Source organism: Triticum aestivum, chromosome 3D (assembly GCF_018294505.1).
Source record: "Triticum aestivum cultivar Chinese Spring chromosome 3D, IWGSC CS RefSeq v2.1, whole genome shotgun sequence".
Taxonomy (NCBI): Eukaryota; Viridiplantae; Streptophyta; class Magnoliopsida; order Poales; family Poaceae; genus Triticum; species Triticum aestivum.
In genome coordinates, this window is record NC_057802.1 from 616756466 (window position 1) to 616770117 (window position 13652).

The following is a 13652-nucleotide window of genomic DNA, read 5'->3' on the forward strand; positions in this document are numbered from 1 at the left end:
ATTATCAGTAATCAGTTTACCTGGACCAAAAGCACTCTGCTCCGGAGCAATGATCTCATCCAAAAAAGGCCTCAGCCGGTTCACTAGGCATTTAGAAATCACCTTATAAATCACATTGCATAGACTTATGGGACGGTACTCTACAAGTCTAGTTGGGTCCTTTACCTTTGGAATCAGAACTATAGAAGTACCATTGACACCCTCAGGCATGATACCCGACTCAAAAAAATGCCGCACTGCCTCGATCACCTCCTCCTTCACAGTGCCCCAGTGCCGTTGGAAAAACCTACCAGGAAAACCGTCGGGACCGGGCGCTTTTAGGGGCCCTATCTGGAAGAGGGCTTCACTGAGTTCCTTGTCCGAGAAAGGCGCACACAATTTGTCGTTCATGTCAGCAGTAACTTTTGGCTGGAAAAGGTGAATAACTTCCTCTGGATCTATATTGGGGTCGGCTGCAAACATAGTTATAATAAGAACACGACCTAACATTTTATACAAATCCTCCTAAGAAGCGATCTCAGGCTAGGGAAAAACTTGTACCGTCAGGAACTTATTTTTTGTGACGGTGCTTCTTTGACGGACGGGGTGATGGTTGAAAACCGTCACTAGCACATTTATTGTGACGAAAATTAGTATACGTGATAGCAGTGGAATACCACAAAGAAACGTTCATTTTGTAGTGTATTAACATGGGCAATTTTGCCATATGGAATTTAGTCTTACATATGAACTGTTCATATGGAATTCAGTCTTACATGTGAAAGCTCAATGCAACTATTGTAATCAGACATTAAGGATGCAGTCTACTTTGATCGAGGTTATGTGTTCTATCACTCTTTGTTAGGAAGTGGGTTAGATCCTCAAGCAAATTTTCTGCCAGCTGTAAAATCTAATAGATAACGAAATATGTTCGTTACAGAAATGCTTAAGCTGGAAATGTGAACCATCCACTCCATTCTATTTGAATGTGTAAATAAGTAAACACTACTAGGAAAATGCTTATACATAGAAGTTTATTAGTAGCGTTTGTTTGTGTCCCCACGCTACTGGTGATTACCAGTAGCGCTGGGTACAAAGCACTCTACTGGTATGGTTTAGCAGCAGTGTTGGTTTCTTTTGGGCACGCTACTGGTAAATAATTCTCGACTGTGCCCCGCGGACAAATCATAATAATAGCGTGGGTCGTAAACCTACGCCACTGCTAATTGGATAACCGTAGCACAGTCCGTCAGTCCCACACCAGACCACCCCCGATCCATTAGCCACCCCACCAACCGTCCCAGTGCACCCCCACACCGCACCCATCCCCGATCCAGATTCCCTCCACCTCCTCTCTCCTCTCCTCTGCCGCCGGGATCCCCTCCTGGTTCTTCTTCGATCTGTCGTCCCCGTCTCTCCCTCTCCCCTATCCATGGTGGGATCCTCCGTCGTGTACACGTCCTGCAGGCCGCACGCGAGCGCATCCTTCCTCCACCACCCGGCCGACCAGGCCCATCCCGGCGACCAGCCCGGGCTGCTCCCCGCCGCGGCGTGGAGGCGGGGCGGCGCGGCAACCCGGAGGGCGAGCCTAGTGGCGGTGCGGACGACGATGGAGGAAGCGGTGTACGAGGTGGTGCTGCGGCAGGCCGCGCTGGTGGAGGACGTGTAGGGGCGGAGAGCAAGGCGTGGCACACGGCGCCGGTGGTGATGCAGGTAGTGGACACCGTGGGGATCCCGCCGCTGGCGGTCCGCCACGGCATGCCAGGCGGCAGGGTCGAGCGGTACTCCCTGGTGCTGTCCGACGGCCTGCACACAATGGAGATCAAGCTCATCACGCCCCTAAGGCATCTCGTCAGGGACGGCTGCGTCCGCCGGGGCTCCGTCGTGCGCCTCCTCTGGTACTGCACCATCTTCGAGTAAGACTACGAGATCCATTAGACCATTATAATATCCCTGACTTTGCTCGCATATATACGAGACAATTAGTGGTACGTTCATGGCCGATCAGGTATATAAATACGAGGTAATTTACAGGTACGTTCATGGCCTCCCCTGGTACTGCACCATCTTTGCAGTGCTCTATGTATCTCTTGTCTGTTGTATGTTTGGATCTGTAATTTTCTAAATCCAGTACTCTGGTATCTTCTGGAACCTCTCCTAGGCCCTTAATTTTCAAGCTGGAAGTTCTAGTTATTGATATTTCTCTCCGCAATCTCCCGGTCACTTTGCTGCACACTTACAAATTATTGATTACTGTTTGGAATTCGCTTGCCACCTGTAAATTGTCAAGAAGATTTATGTCTGTTACTAGAGCTATAAACCTGGTTACCTAATAGAACATGCCGAAAGTCAAAGTTATAGACTGCAGAAATAAGTTTGATGTGCACTGAATAAATTGATTTGGTCACTCACCATCACTCACCCCATAAATTTTATTTACCTGGCAGTCAGATTGCCTCTACGATGGTGGATGGACAGAAGATGTCCGAGAAATTATTTATTATCTCCATCGCAAGTATCCAAAGGCTCCGATGTTCTGTGTTGGTACAAGCATAGGTCCCAATATTGTGGTATCTTCTCTTGGTCTAAATTTTCCTTTTATTTCTATCACAAGTGACAATTGAATAGTTGTTAGTTCCTTATAGTCTACGAACACCACTTATAACTGCGTCTACAAATTTACTGGAACTCTCACCAATTTTGAACTTAGTTTGACACCTCCTTCCTGAGAAGAATGTATTTGTCATGAATAAAGACATTCACTGCTCATAGAACCTATGAAGAATCTTTCCTATGTTTTGATTTATTGGTAACTTAGAGTTAGGGTGGCATCTGGGGAGATTTCTGGAAGTGCTTTTGCTTTTTTCTTGTTTACCTATAGCGAAAACTGTTGGAGGCTGCAACAGTAAATTTAAGTATCAAATTTTACTTTTGCTTTACTATTACTGAGTTACAAATTCTCAACCTCCTCTTTTGATTCGTATCAAAATCATTTCGATAGAATGGCAGGGCTTCTCTTCTGTACAACCAACTTTACCCAATTGCTTCCACAGAGCAACACCAAATCCGCACTTAGCATCATTGTGTCAGTCCAACACCAATTCAGCACTTAGAATCATTGTATTTTGTCATTTAACTTCAGTTTTGTAGCTATGTGACAGATTTATTGCCCGTAAGCTTGTGCAACGGTTTTATGACAAAGCCCTTGAGTTTGGTCTAAAGGGCTATGCAAAGCTGTAAGTATCCGGTCCTCAGTAAGCATTTTTACATGACTCTTTTTACCGAATCTCCAGTTTTGACGTCATTCTTACTGTTTTGGTTTTGGTGCTACTGCTATACTCTCCTGTAAATTCGTACTATGTGTGTATATGAAACCTAATTTTAGTCTTTTTTTAATAAATTAAATTCTCACTTGAGGACAAAAGATAGACCTTGTCTATCTACCCTTGTTGAGTGATGCCATTTTTTTTGTAGTTCTAATTCTTCTAGGTAGTACCAACAAAGAGCAAACCAAATGATTTCTTCAGGAAAGAGGAAAAGCCCATTAACTTCAGAATTCATTTGTCAAGTCTGTGAAATGGCAGGTATATATTCAGGCTTCAGTTTGTATAGTCACTATGCTCTACCAACAGTAGATTCATGGACTTTGTTATCTTTGAAAACGTGAAAGATATCAAGGTATTGAACTGACTACTTAGAAAAATGGATAGATAGAAAATTACCGAAAGAATTATGCCTCTAACTCCTTATGTGCTTCGTAGGTGCTGTTTCTTTTTAGTGCTTCCAACACAACAGAATTGCTTCTATTCTTTTGCATTATCTTTTGTCATGGAAGTAGCTATGTGCTGCTTCACTGTGTAGTTAAGTTGTGCATTATGGCTTAAATAAGAATCTCGGAAAAAAATTGTAGCACATTGGCATCGACATGTACTGCATTGTTTTTCCGTGTCATTCTTCCGAAGAATCTGAAGTTTCTGAATCTCTGTTGGTAATGTTGCAGGCTTGTGGTGGCGACGCTGACGGTCGTCGAGAGGTTCGTGGACTGAATGGTGTTGTGGCTGCCGATGGATTCCTTCGTCCGCTGGTGGTGAGGCACGAGCACGACATCGATTGAGGCTTGCTGGAGCTGAGGGTCAGGGCTAGGGACGTGACGGCGTCACAACTCAAGGCGGCGGCCGCCGTCGGTCAGGTGTGGCTCGCGAGGCTGCTCGGTGTGTTTCATCGCAGCTGCAGGCCACATGATCAGGCCGGGTAGGCTTCGCACATTGACTAGGCACACAACACTGTGTGATAGGAATTATACATGAGTTGCCCCTAGCTACAATGAGAAATTGTGTGATGGTAGATACGACAATTGTGTGATAAAATGGAATTGCTTCATTATTATTTTTAATTCCTAATACGTTACTAGTAGCGTGGGGAGGAAACTGAGCGCTACTAGTATATAGGATACTAGTAGCGTTTGTAGTTTACCAACGCTACTACTATTTCATTACTGGTAGCGCGTGTACGTAATAGCAGTAGCGCGGGTGCACGCGCTACTGGTATGCAAAAAACCTACGCTACTGGTTGTGTTTTTCCTAGTAGTGAAAATCTATTTTGCAAGCTATCTACAAAAATTAGATGCCCAGGCTCCTTGCTTTTCCACCACTCGATTGCATTTAGATGTGTGCTATTCCAACGGTTATCTGTATTAATGCATTAATCGCTAATTGGATACCATAAATAAGGCTCATGCGCACCATGCATGGGAATTATTCTGTAGTAGAAAAAAGGAAAGAGAATGGTATGCATGTTAACGTTGCATATTTGGAGTCATTAATAGAAACAGGAGAGAGAGAGAGAGAGAGAGAGAAATCAGAAATAAATGCCTCTTGATTTGTATATATTCATGTTCTTAGGTATATGGAGATATTTTTCATGCGTATAATAATAGGAGGTATATGGTATTATTATGTGGGACATATTTTCCAATATTATCGAATTTAAACAAATGGTATTAATGTGTTCAAGGAGAATAATTTGTAGTTCACTTTTTTTGCGGGTTCGTAGTTCACATATTAGACCAAAAATCTCAAGCATATCCATAAATTTCACATACCCACAGTTGTATTCTGGCTGTAACATTTCCCCGCTTTTATTATCCGATACCTATTAGAAAACTATTGTGCAAAAATGCAATGCATTCTTTTTTCACATTAGAAAAGCATGCCAAGGAGTCGAATACCCACAAATAATTTTAAATATTGTGGGTATGTCATATCCAATGCATTTTACACTATAAAAGTAAATAAGTGTGATATACCCATAAACCATATTCCATAAAATATATACCCATTTTATGTGACACATGTAGCAATCATATAGCGCAAAAATAAAAAGTTGTTATATTTAAAATATATAAAGATTGGTATAACAAGAAAACTAGCAAAACTATCGACATACCTAGAAATTAACAACACACAATATAAAAAAATGACATACCTATCAGTTCTTTATACATAGTGGAGAGTATGTGATACGTAATATAAATATATCATACAAAAAATGGCTATCTAGTAATTAGGATATAACATCATTTTTGTGTGGGGATAGAATATAACGTCCATACGGAAATTTGAGACTCAATGTAAATGTTTTCAGAAATTAGAAGGTATAATATGCCCACATATGTTTAAGACTTTTAAGAAAATTATAAGGTACCATATACCCACAAAACGAGACCATACGTATGTGGGTATATGTTTTTTCATCGAGCCCAACATATCGTGTATCTCCTTCAGTTCTTTATATATAGTGGAGAGTATGTGATATCTATGATAAATATATCATACAAAAATATGCCTATACAATAATTAGGATATATTTTCCATTATTATGTTGGGGTAGAATATAATGTCCATGTGGAAGTGCGCAAGTATCATAAACACACTATAATGCCATGGGTACGAACCTACATATGAAGTGGAATGACCGTTCCATACTCACAAATATTTCTTGGGTATATCAATTTTGGCTATGTAATTTTTGAGTATGTCGCACCTTAATTATCATCTTGGTGTACATAAGTTTTGGGAGAAATATTTCTTAGGTATATCATTTCTCTTTATCATACCTCGGGTATATCATTTTTGGGATGTATATTTCTTTGGTATATCATTTTCATCTATCGTACCTTGGGTATATCAAGCATGTCGTTTCTATTATGGTATATATTTTTATTTTTAAAAGATTCAAAGGACGATCATGCATGGAACGGAAGTTATGGATGCATGTATTGTTTGGAAACAAATGCATGCGTGCTTGTATCACATATGAAAAATCTTGCATGCAAAATTTAATGGGTTCGAATCCACGAGGTATTAATGAAAATCCAGCTAGGTGCCCAGGCACATAGGTTCCCCAAACATTTTACTTATATATATATATATATATATATATATATATATATATATATATATATATATATATATATCCATCCTACCACCTGGTGGTAGTTACCCCATATGTCTCATATACTATCATGTGGTACTATATATACTAATTTATCATTTTAAATATATTCGTATACTATATCTAAGATATTTTAAAGCAAATTACATGAAAAATTGCATATGAGCCCATAGTTTTTGTTATATTTATGAAATACGTACATATTTCTACGTAAAAAAAAGAGCGTACTCAAAACATGGTATATACTACGTAAAAATTAGTATATATACTATCTAATCATTGTTATATACTACATACTACACGTACATACTCTCGATTTCGACGGATACTACATACAACACACAAAAAGCAAGTGGTGGTAACTACCACTGCTTGTAGGAAACATTTGTCATATATATATATATATATATATATATATATATATATATATATATATATATATATATATATATATATATATATATATATTGACTATTCGTCACCCTAGGTGAGGAATAGTTATTCTTCACCCCCTCTATTTTACCATCAATGCATCGTAATTTTACGTTTCGTAGTCTTATTTCTGACGTAAAAAGAGACCGTAAGAAAATATATAATCGTCGTAAAAAATATTTTATGTTATGTAAAATTACAAACGTAAAAACATAGTGTAAAATACACATAAACTGCAAATTTTCTTGTCTTATGCCCTATATTTTTATTTTTTATGCCAAATTTTACGTAGTGAATGAATAAGAATGTAACTATTTGAATTCCAAACGTAATTTAATTATGAAATGATCGTAAGATTACCTCGGGTGAAGAATAATTTATTCTGCACCCTGGGTTACTATTCATCACCCAGGGTGCAGAATAAATTATTCTTCATCCGAGGTAATCTTACGATCATTTCATAATTAGCGTTACTAGGGGTGTAGAATAAGCTATTCTACACTCACGCTTAGAATAGCGTTACCCAGGGTCGCGCTATTCGTCACCCAGGGTGAAGAATTGTTATTCTTCACCCCAGCCAACTCATTCATCGGGTCGAACCTGCCTCCATCCCCCGTAAGCTTGTGAGGTAATTTTACATTCCTCATAATTGGTCGTGTGTGCTTGTATACGGCGGCTGTTGTGTGGTAAGTTTTGGTTGTAAACTTGTGGTGTGCCAGCGAGGTAAGTTACGGTGACTGTCTCACGATTGTGCAAAACTTATTAGGGTGCCAGCGACGAACCATAACTGCCCCTGGATTTACGTTTACCGTGAGGAGGATGAGGCAATGGCGACGGTGGCCGTGACGGGGCCGAGGCGCCGGCAAACCGTCGACTTCCGCAACCAGGACAGGGGCGATTTACCGGACAGTCGTTCGCTCCTCCTCCAAGCGACCGCGATCCTGCCGTCGGCCATCCTGCAAGCGGTGTTGGCCTGGAGGTCGTCTTCATCAGCCACACCATCCAGGTCCACTCCCGCCTCCTCTGTGATCTGTCCCCTCTCGCTCCTTTATCCCAATCGGTTGGATGCACACGATTGATTGGTTTGTCCCAGCAATGCTGTTCTTGGCTGGTTAAAGTTTGCAAGTGATGGGGCTAATTGGCTAGTTCAATTAAAATCGCTAGTATTGAAACCACTACAGTAGTCAAGTTAACTAGTTAAACTTCATGGCTGGTCCCAATCGGCTAGTGGCCAATAGGACTAATTAAGTAGTTCAAGTTCAGGTCAGAAGATAACTTAACCACTACTAAATACATTACAATAGGGCTAAAGTTCAGTTCGTGCTTTCTACAAATCCTGAGCTCCATTGTGCTGCAGCAGTAGCATTTTGCTAACCTTTGCCTAAATTATCAAGAACAGGACTGGAGACACTGTTGTGAAGATGTCAGCACCACCTATCCCCATCAAATCCGTACAAGCTCGCCCCATCTCCTCTCAGATCTCGCCAGCCTCTCCATTCTCGGTGCCTGATCAAGCACCAATGTGATGTTGTTCATTCCTTGTTGGATACTCATAGATATGCGTTGAGCTGAGCTCAATTAATGTAAAGCCCACCCTTTCTAACCGAGCTTTGTTGTAGCCATCTTCTTATGATCATACAAAATAGTTAAGCAGCATGCCGTTTCTTTTGTATCTTCATGCGCAGATTTTTAACAGGCGGAGTATTGTTGCTTCGAGTGTGTCTCCGGTTCAATGTCACATGACACCATCGCTCCGCCAGGCGATCCGGTATGAGGGAGCGCCATGGGAGAACCTAGCCCGTAGCCTAACCATGGCGGCGGCCGGCAGGGGAGCTTGTCCCGGCGATCCAGCATCCCGGCGTGGAGGCGCCTTCGGCGAGCACCCTGACCCACGTGAGAAGGCCAAAGTGGAAGCGTCTTGTCTGGTCGAGCAGCCATGGTTCTGATTGTTCATGTTGATTTTGAGTTGGGGTAGCAGGGGAATTCACACTGTAGTGGAGTGAAATTCAGAAGGTACTGAATCCTCTTTACATGGTTGGTCACACTATGTAACTCTGTTCTGAATTGACATATGATTTCAAATGCCCTGCGGGACATAGCAGAGGATGTCCTGGAAGAATACCAAAAAGGTTGCGGCCGAGAGACAAAGTTGGGAACATAGGATGTCTGGATGCTGATGTAGAGGCTTCTCATTCTGTTCATTTTTGTTGTGTCGTTCCTTGCCAGAATTCTATACATGTGTATGGTAGCTAATTCTGCTGGCTGAATTTTAACCATGTCTATCCGCACATGCTTTCTATGTCGGAAGTGGCATGTGAACTTCTGTGAGCATATTCCTTTTAATTGGTTGAGAAAATTGTACTTTGCGTTAAACTAGGTTTGTTTCTGAATTTGACTCTATTGATGAGCTCCATGATCTATCATAAAGTGTTGCCAGAAGATGCCTGTAATCTTGGTAGAAAGAATGGTATCCTGAAGATGCCAGTAATCTTGGTAGAAAGAATGGTATCCTGAAGATGCCTGTAATCTTGGTAGAAAGAATGGTATCCTGAAGATGCCTGCAATCTTGGTAGAAAGAATGGCATCCTGAATTTCTGATACCTGAAGTGCATCTTGGTAGAAAGAATGCCATTCACTGCTCATCTGTTTTCTTTTTAGATGTAAATGTCTTCGGTACTGATGTGACTTGAACTTGGATAGCTAGCAAAACATTATGAGTACAGGTAACTTGGAATGTTGCTGAACTTAAATGACAGAGTTTGATTAGTTACTGTTTCTGAAATATATGTTATACATTGTATATGGAGCATGAATATTCTGTTTCCATGTAAGCCAAGGTGTTGATAGTTTGATACACATGTCATGGAGGGCTGGGGCTGCATATTTGTTAGTGAAGAAACAATTGCAAATATTGTTCTGTATGTGATGGGAAAAACTGCAATAATTATCTGTACTATATGTGGGGATGGAATTTTTTTTTGCATGTTTATTTTCCTGCTTGAATGCGACCACGGAGGTGCGTCCATGGCGGACTGGGAATGACCTGGCGACAGCCTGGTGTGCTACTCCTCGCCGACCCTCTCGTCACGGCAATTAGCGTCCCTTGTCGCTTGTCAGTCAGTACTGCTAAGTGCAAATAACAGGACATAGGAGTGTTCTCTGGAGGCAGACAATGCATGTGTTGTGTTTGCTGATCTTTCTTTAGTTTGCTGACATTTCTCTTAGCAGCTGAGGTGTAACCAAGGTGTAGGGTAAGGTGAGGATGTATACTCTACTACTCTGTAATTGTTCAAAATTATCTCAATGGAATGTTTGACAATGTGATTCAGCTTGAAGTTCGGTAATTGAACTAGTCTCTTTCCTTTATTTTGACAGTAGGGTCATTTTTGAGAGGGGATTAATGAGTTGGGACTTGAAATCAGTACGCATGCTACAGCCAAGTAATTCTCCATGCCAACTGAAAATTTTGAATTGAAATTGAACATGGTACAACCGAGAAATACATCAATAACAGCCATAGCTAATTCAAGAAATGTATTCACTAGAGACAAGTATAATAAAAAAATATAGCATAGATGTGTAAATTCAGGTATCATTTGTCATTTGAAAACACGAGAAATACAATGTTACTGAAATAACAGAGCCATAACAAATCTGACATGAACAAATGAATAAATTCAGTGGTATTTAAGCAGCAGCCATAACAAGAAATTTTCTTATTATACTTGATCTTCTTGTAGTAGCAGCGGCAATGGCTTCTTTGTCTTTTTCTGAGCTGTAGTACATGCTCTTCCACTAGCACCTACACGATTGATGTTTGTTAGAGAGGAAGAAGCTTGCGAGGACATGTCCCGGGCATTCAAGTTGATAGACGCAAGGCCATATTACACTAGCATTTTTAGCCTTAGCTAATGCCCTCCATCTCTTCTGAGTGCAATTCAAATGCTGCAAATTCAATCAATGAGCATAACAAGTTAGACAGCATATGATATTGAACAAATGCGATATCTAAATCCAATGAATAATAAATGTATTTAGGTCCTGTCCGACTGAATTTCGAAATCAAGGTGAGATGCCAAGAAATGTGTGAATGCATAAATGTGTTTTCAGGTAATTTTGCCATAGTTTTACACAAGAATCTAAATAACCTATGAGATGTGTGATTACGGTAACATTTCTCTAACTAACCTGTAACTTGCCGTTCTATCAGTACAAAACCAAAATATTATGCCATGGTACTGGTCAGATTTGATTTTCGCGGTCGCGAAAAAAACGAATTTCGGCTGAATTTCAGCCATCTCGGCCTTTGGCGAAATAAGTCCCTTTCGGGCAAATAATTTCGGCTCGTTCATTAAAAAAATCAAATTTTCTTCTTGCAATTTCGTCCGAGATTTTGCCATTTTTTAAAAATGGCTGAAATTCAACCATCTTGGCCTAGGGCAAAAAAAACGGAAACTGAAAATCAAAACTCTGACTACTAGTAGTATAGTCAATTTGGCCAGAAACTTTCCCTACAAACCTTTAAAAGGCAGGTTTTAAGAAAAACTCGATCCTCGATAGAAAAACAGCGGGGTTTAGGTTCCTATTATCCATTCTGTGATTTGTTAAGTAAGCCTATATGACCTTAATAGCCCTCACACACCCATCATTACCAGACCATCATGTGAGCATTCTTTGATTTACGTAGTAACAGTATGCACTGTGAAATTAGCATTGTACTTTCTATAACTGAACAAAGCGGTAAACCAAACATAGCAAAAAGTAAAAGAACTATGCAAATGGTCAAAATTAGCAAATTGTACATAAAAAGAAACCTTAAACTTATGATTTCCAATTCCAACAATAAAAATAAACCACTAAGATAATGTGCTTAAAAAATTGACCTGATAATTTACATCCGTGACAACATTTGTACAGAACGTCTTTTCTGCAAAGAACATAAGAAATAGAAATATACAAGCTAGATTGTAGTTGGAAATTTGTGCCAGTAATGAAGGGGATGCATGACAATAGTTTAGATTAGAATAAGCTAGTAGTAATCAGAAACCAACAATGAGAAGAAGTCACAAGTCAATAAGATTCAAACATGGGGCAAAAAAAGTAAACCTTTTCAGTCTCCGAAATGTTTTTTTGGAAGGCAGACTCCTAACTGTAGAGCTTCATTTTGTGAGAAATTGAATCTTTAGGCAACATGTACATGGAATATGTGAGTATGTGACACTATTGAATGATATTCCTTCAATCATGGTACGAGTAAAGGTAAACTATAAACGACATGATCTATCAAAAAAAAGATTTATGATTGAACACACAAACTGGGCAATAATATACGAGATCTCAAAATATATTACAGTCGGAGTATTAAGCCTGCCTAGATGCTGACCGTCGTGGTGGAAGGAGATGCAGACTGCTTCTATAAGAATGACAACGGCCAAATAACCTGATGCGAGCAACACCGGCAACGCTACACCACTGCTGCGCCTGCTGCGAGTCCACAACCACCAACCATACAAACATTAGAGTGTTACTAAGAACAAATTCCACTGTGTTACATGCACGAATGCAAATCCATAGAACCTTGGACTAAAATGAAGCTGCTTTGGAATATATAGCGTATTATTCTCAGTTAAACTATCTCATATTATAGTGAGTTAAAATTAGTCAATAGTTAAGCACTTCTTTCTTTTGACAGATTGCTGTTTTCCCATTGTTAGCTCGTACATGATTTTCGTCAGTTAAAAATCTGTGGGCAAAAAAGAAGAGGCCAGATTTTCTGCACGTATTAACAAGCACCATTCAACTCAAACAAGAATCGGGAACAGTCCACTCATATTCGCAATGGTCCTATGGGCTGGTCCTCCTGTATATGTGACATTTTTTGGTCTAGGAGCAATCATCTCCTGTTAGTACAGATGATTTAAATGCTGGAGTACAGATGATAAAATGACCGGACTAGACAAATAAACCCAAGGCTGTATTTTCATATCATGTAAATCAAGTAGAGCAGAAAAGTTGGACAATTCGTAGCATGCATGCATGCATTAATTAGAGCAGCAAAGTTGGGCTGCATCACCTTTCCTTTTATTTAGTTATATATTATAAATATTTCAGTGTTACTGTACTTTTTACAATTTCGGCAATAATTCTAGTTTGATCGAACACATTCCAGCATATATAATAAAATCTAAATTACCTGTTTGGGCAGGATGTTCGGCCTTTCGTGATCTCTCCAATCTGCAGCATCCATGAAAACCGAGCACCAAATCAGCAATTTGGGAAGAACAAAGACAAGTGCAAATGAAAGTCGATCATATATTTGAAACGGGAAGAATTTGGATTGGGGTTGCCCACCTCCTCTCCCCCTGAAGCCCACATAGATGATAGGAAAGACTAATGCATTGTAAACAGAAATCAATCACATTACTGAAGCCCACACATAGTGTTTTTTATCTCTGCAGATAGGAAATGTTAGCAGCACCTCCAGAATCATTATTAAGTAGTAGTAATTAACATATTAACATTACAATCATGTTTGGAACAGCTTCTAGCTGCAGCAAGTATGACCCTGAGTGACAGAACAAAAACTTTTCCCAATAATAGATGTGTATTTGCATATGGTGCAGCTGATGAAGCAAAATTACAACCAATTGTTAAACTTGAAATAACTATCTGGAAACTCTGAAAATTAGAAATCCGGCAAATAGGATTTTTGGTTTCAGAAAGAAATCATGATGTATGCACGACAAGAAGGAAAAGAATTTCAACAATTCAGTCCATGAAGGATCAGA

The 13652-nt window shown here is 39.9% G+C and overlaps 1 protein-coding gene across 1 annotated transcript; it reads left to right on the plus strand.

Annotated features, from left to right (window-relative positions):
* Nucleotides 1-388: 388 nt before the first annotated feature.
* On the plus strand, nt 389-3480 carry LOC123076696 (uncharacterized). The gene is made up of 3 exons (XM_044498814.1): nt 389-417; nt 1317-1895; nt 2427-3480. Exons 1-3 carry the CDS (start codon nt 389-391, stop codon nt 2533-2535), a joined length of 717 nt encoding a protein of 238 aa, XP_044354749.1. The 3' UTR covers nt 2536-3480.
* Nucleotides 3481-13652: the final 10172 nt, after the last annotated feature.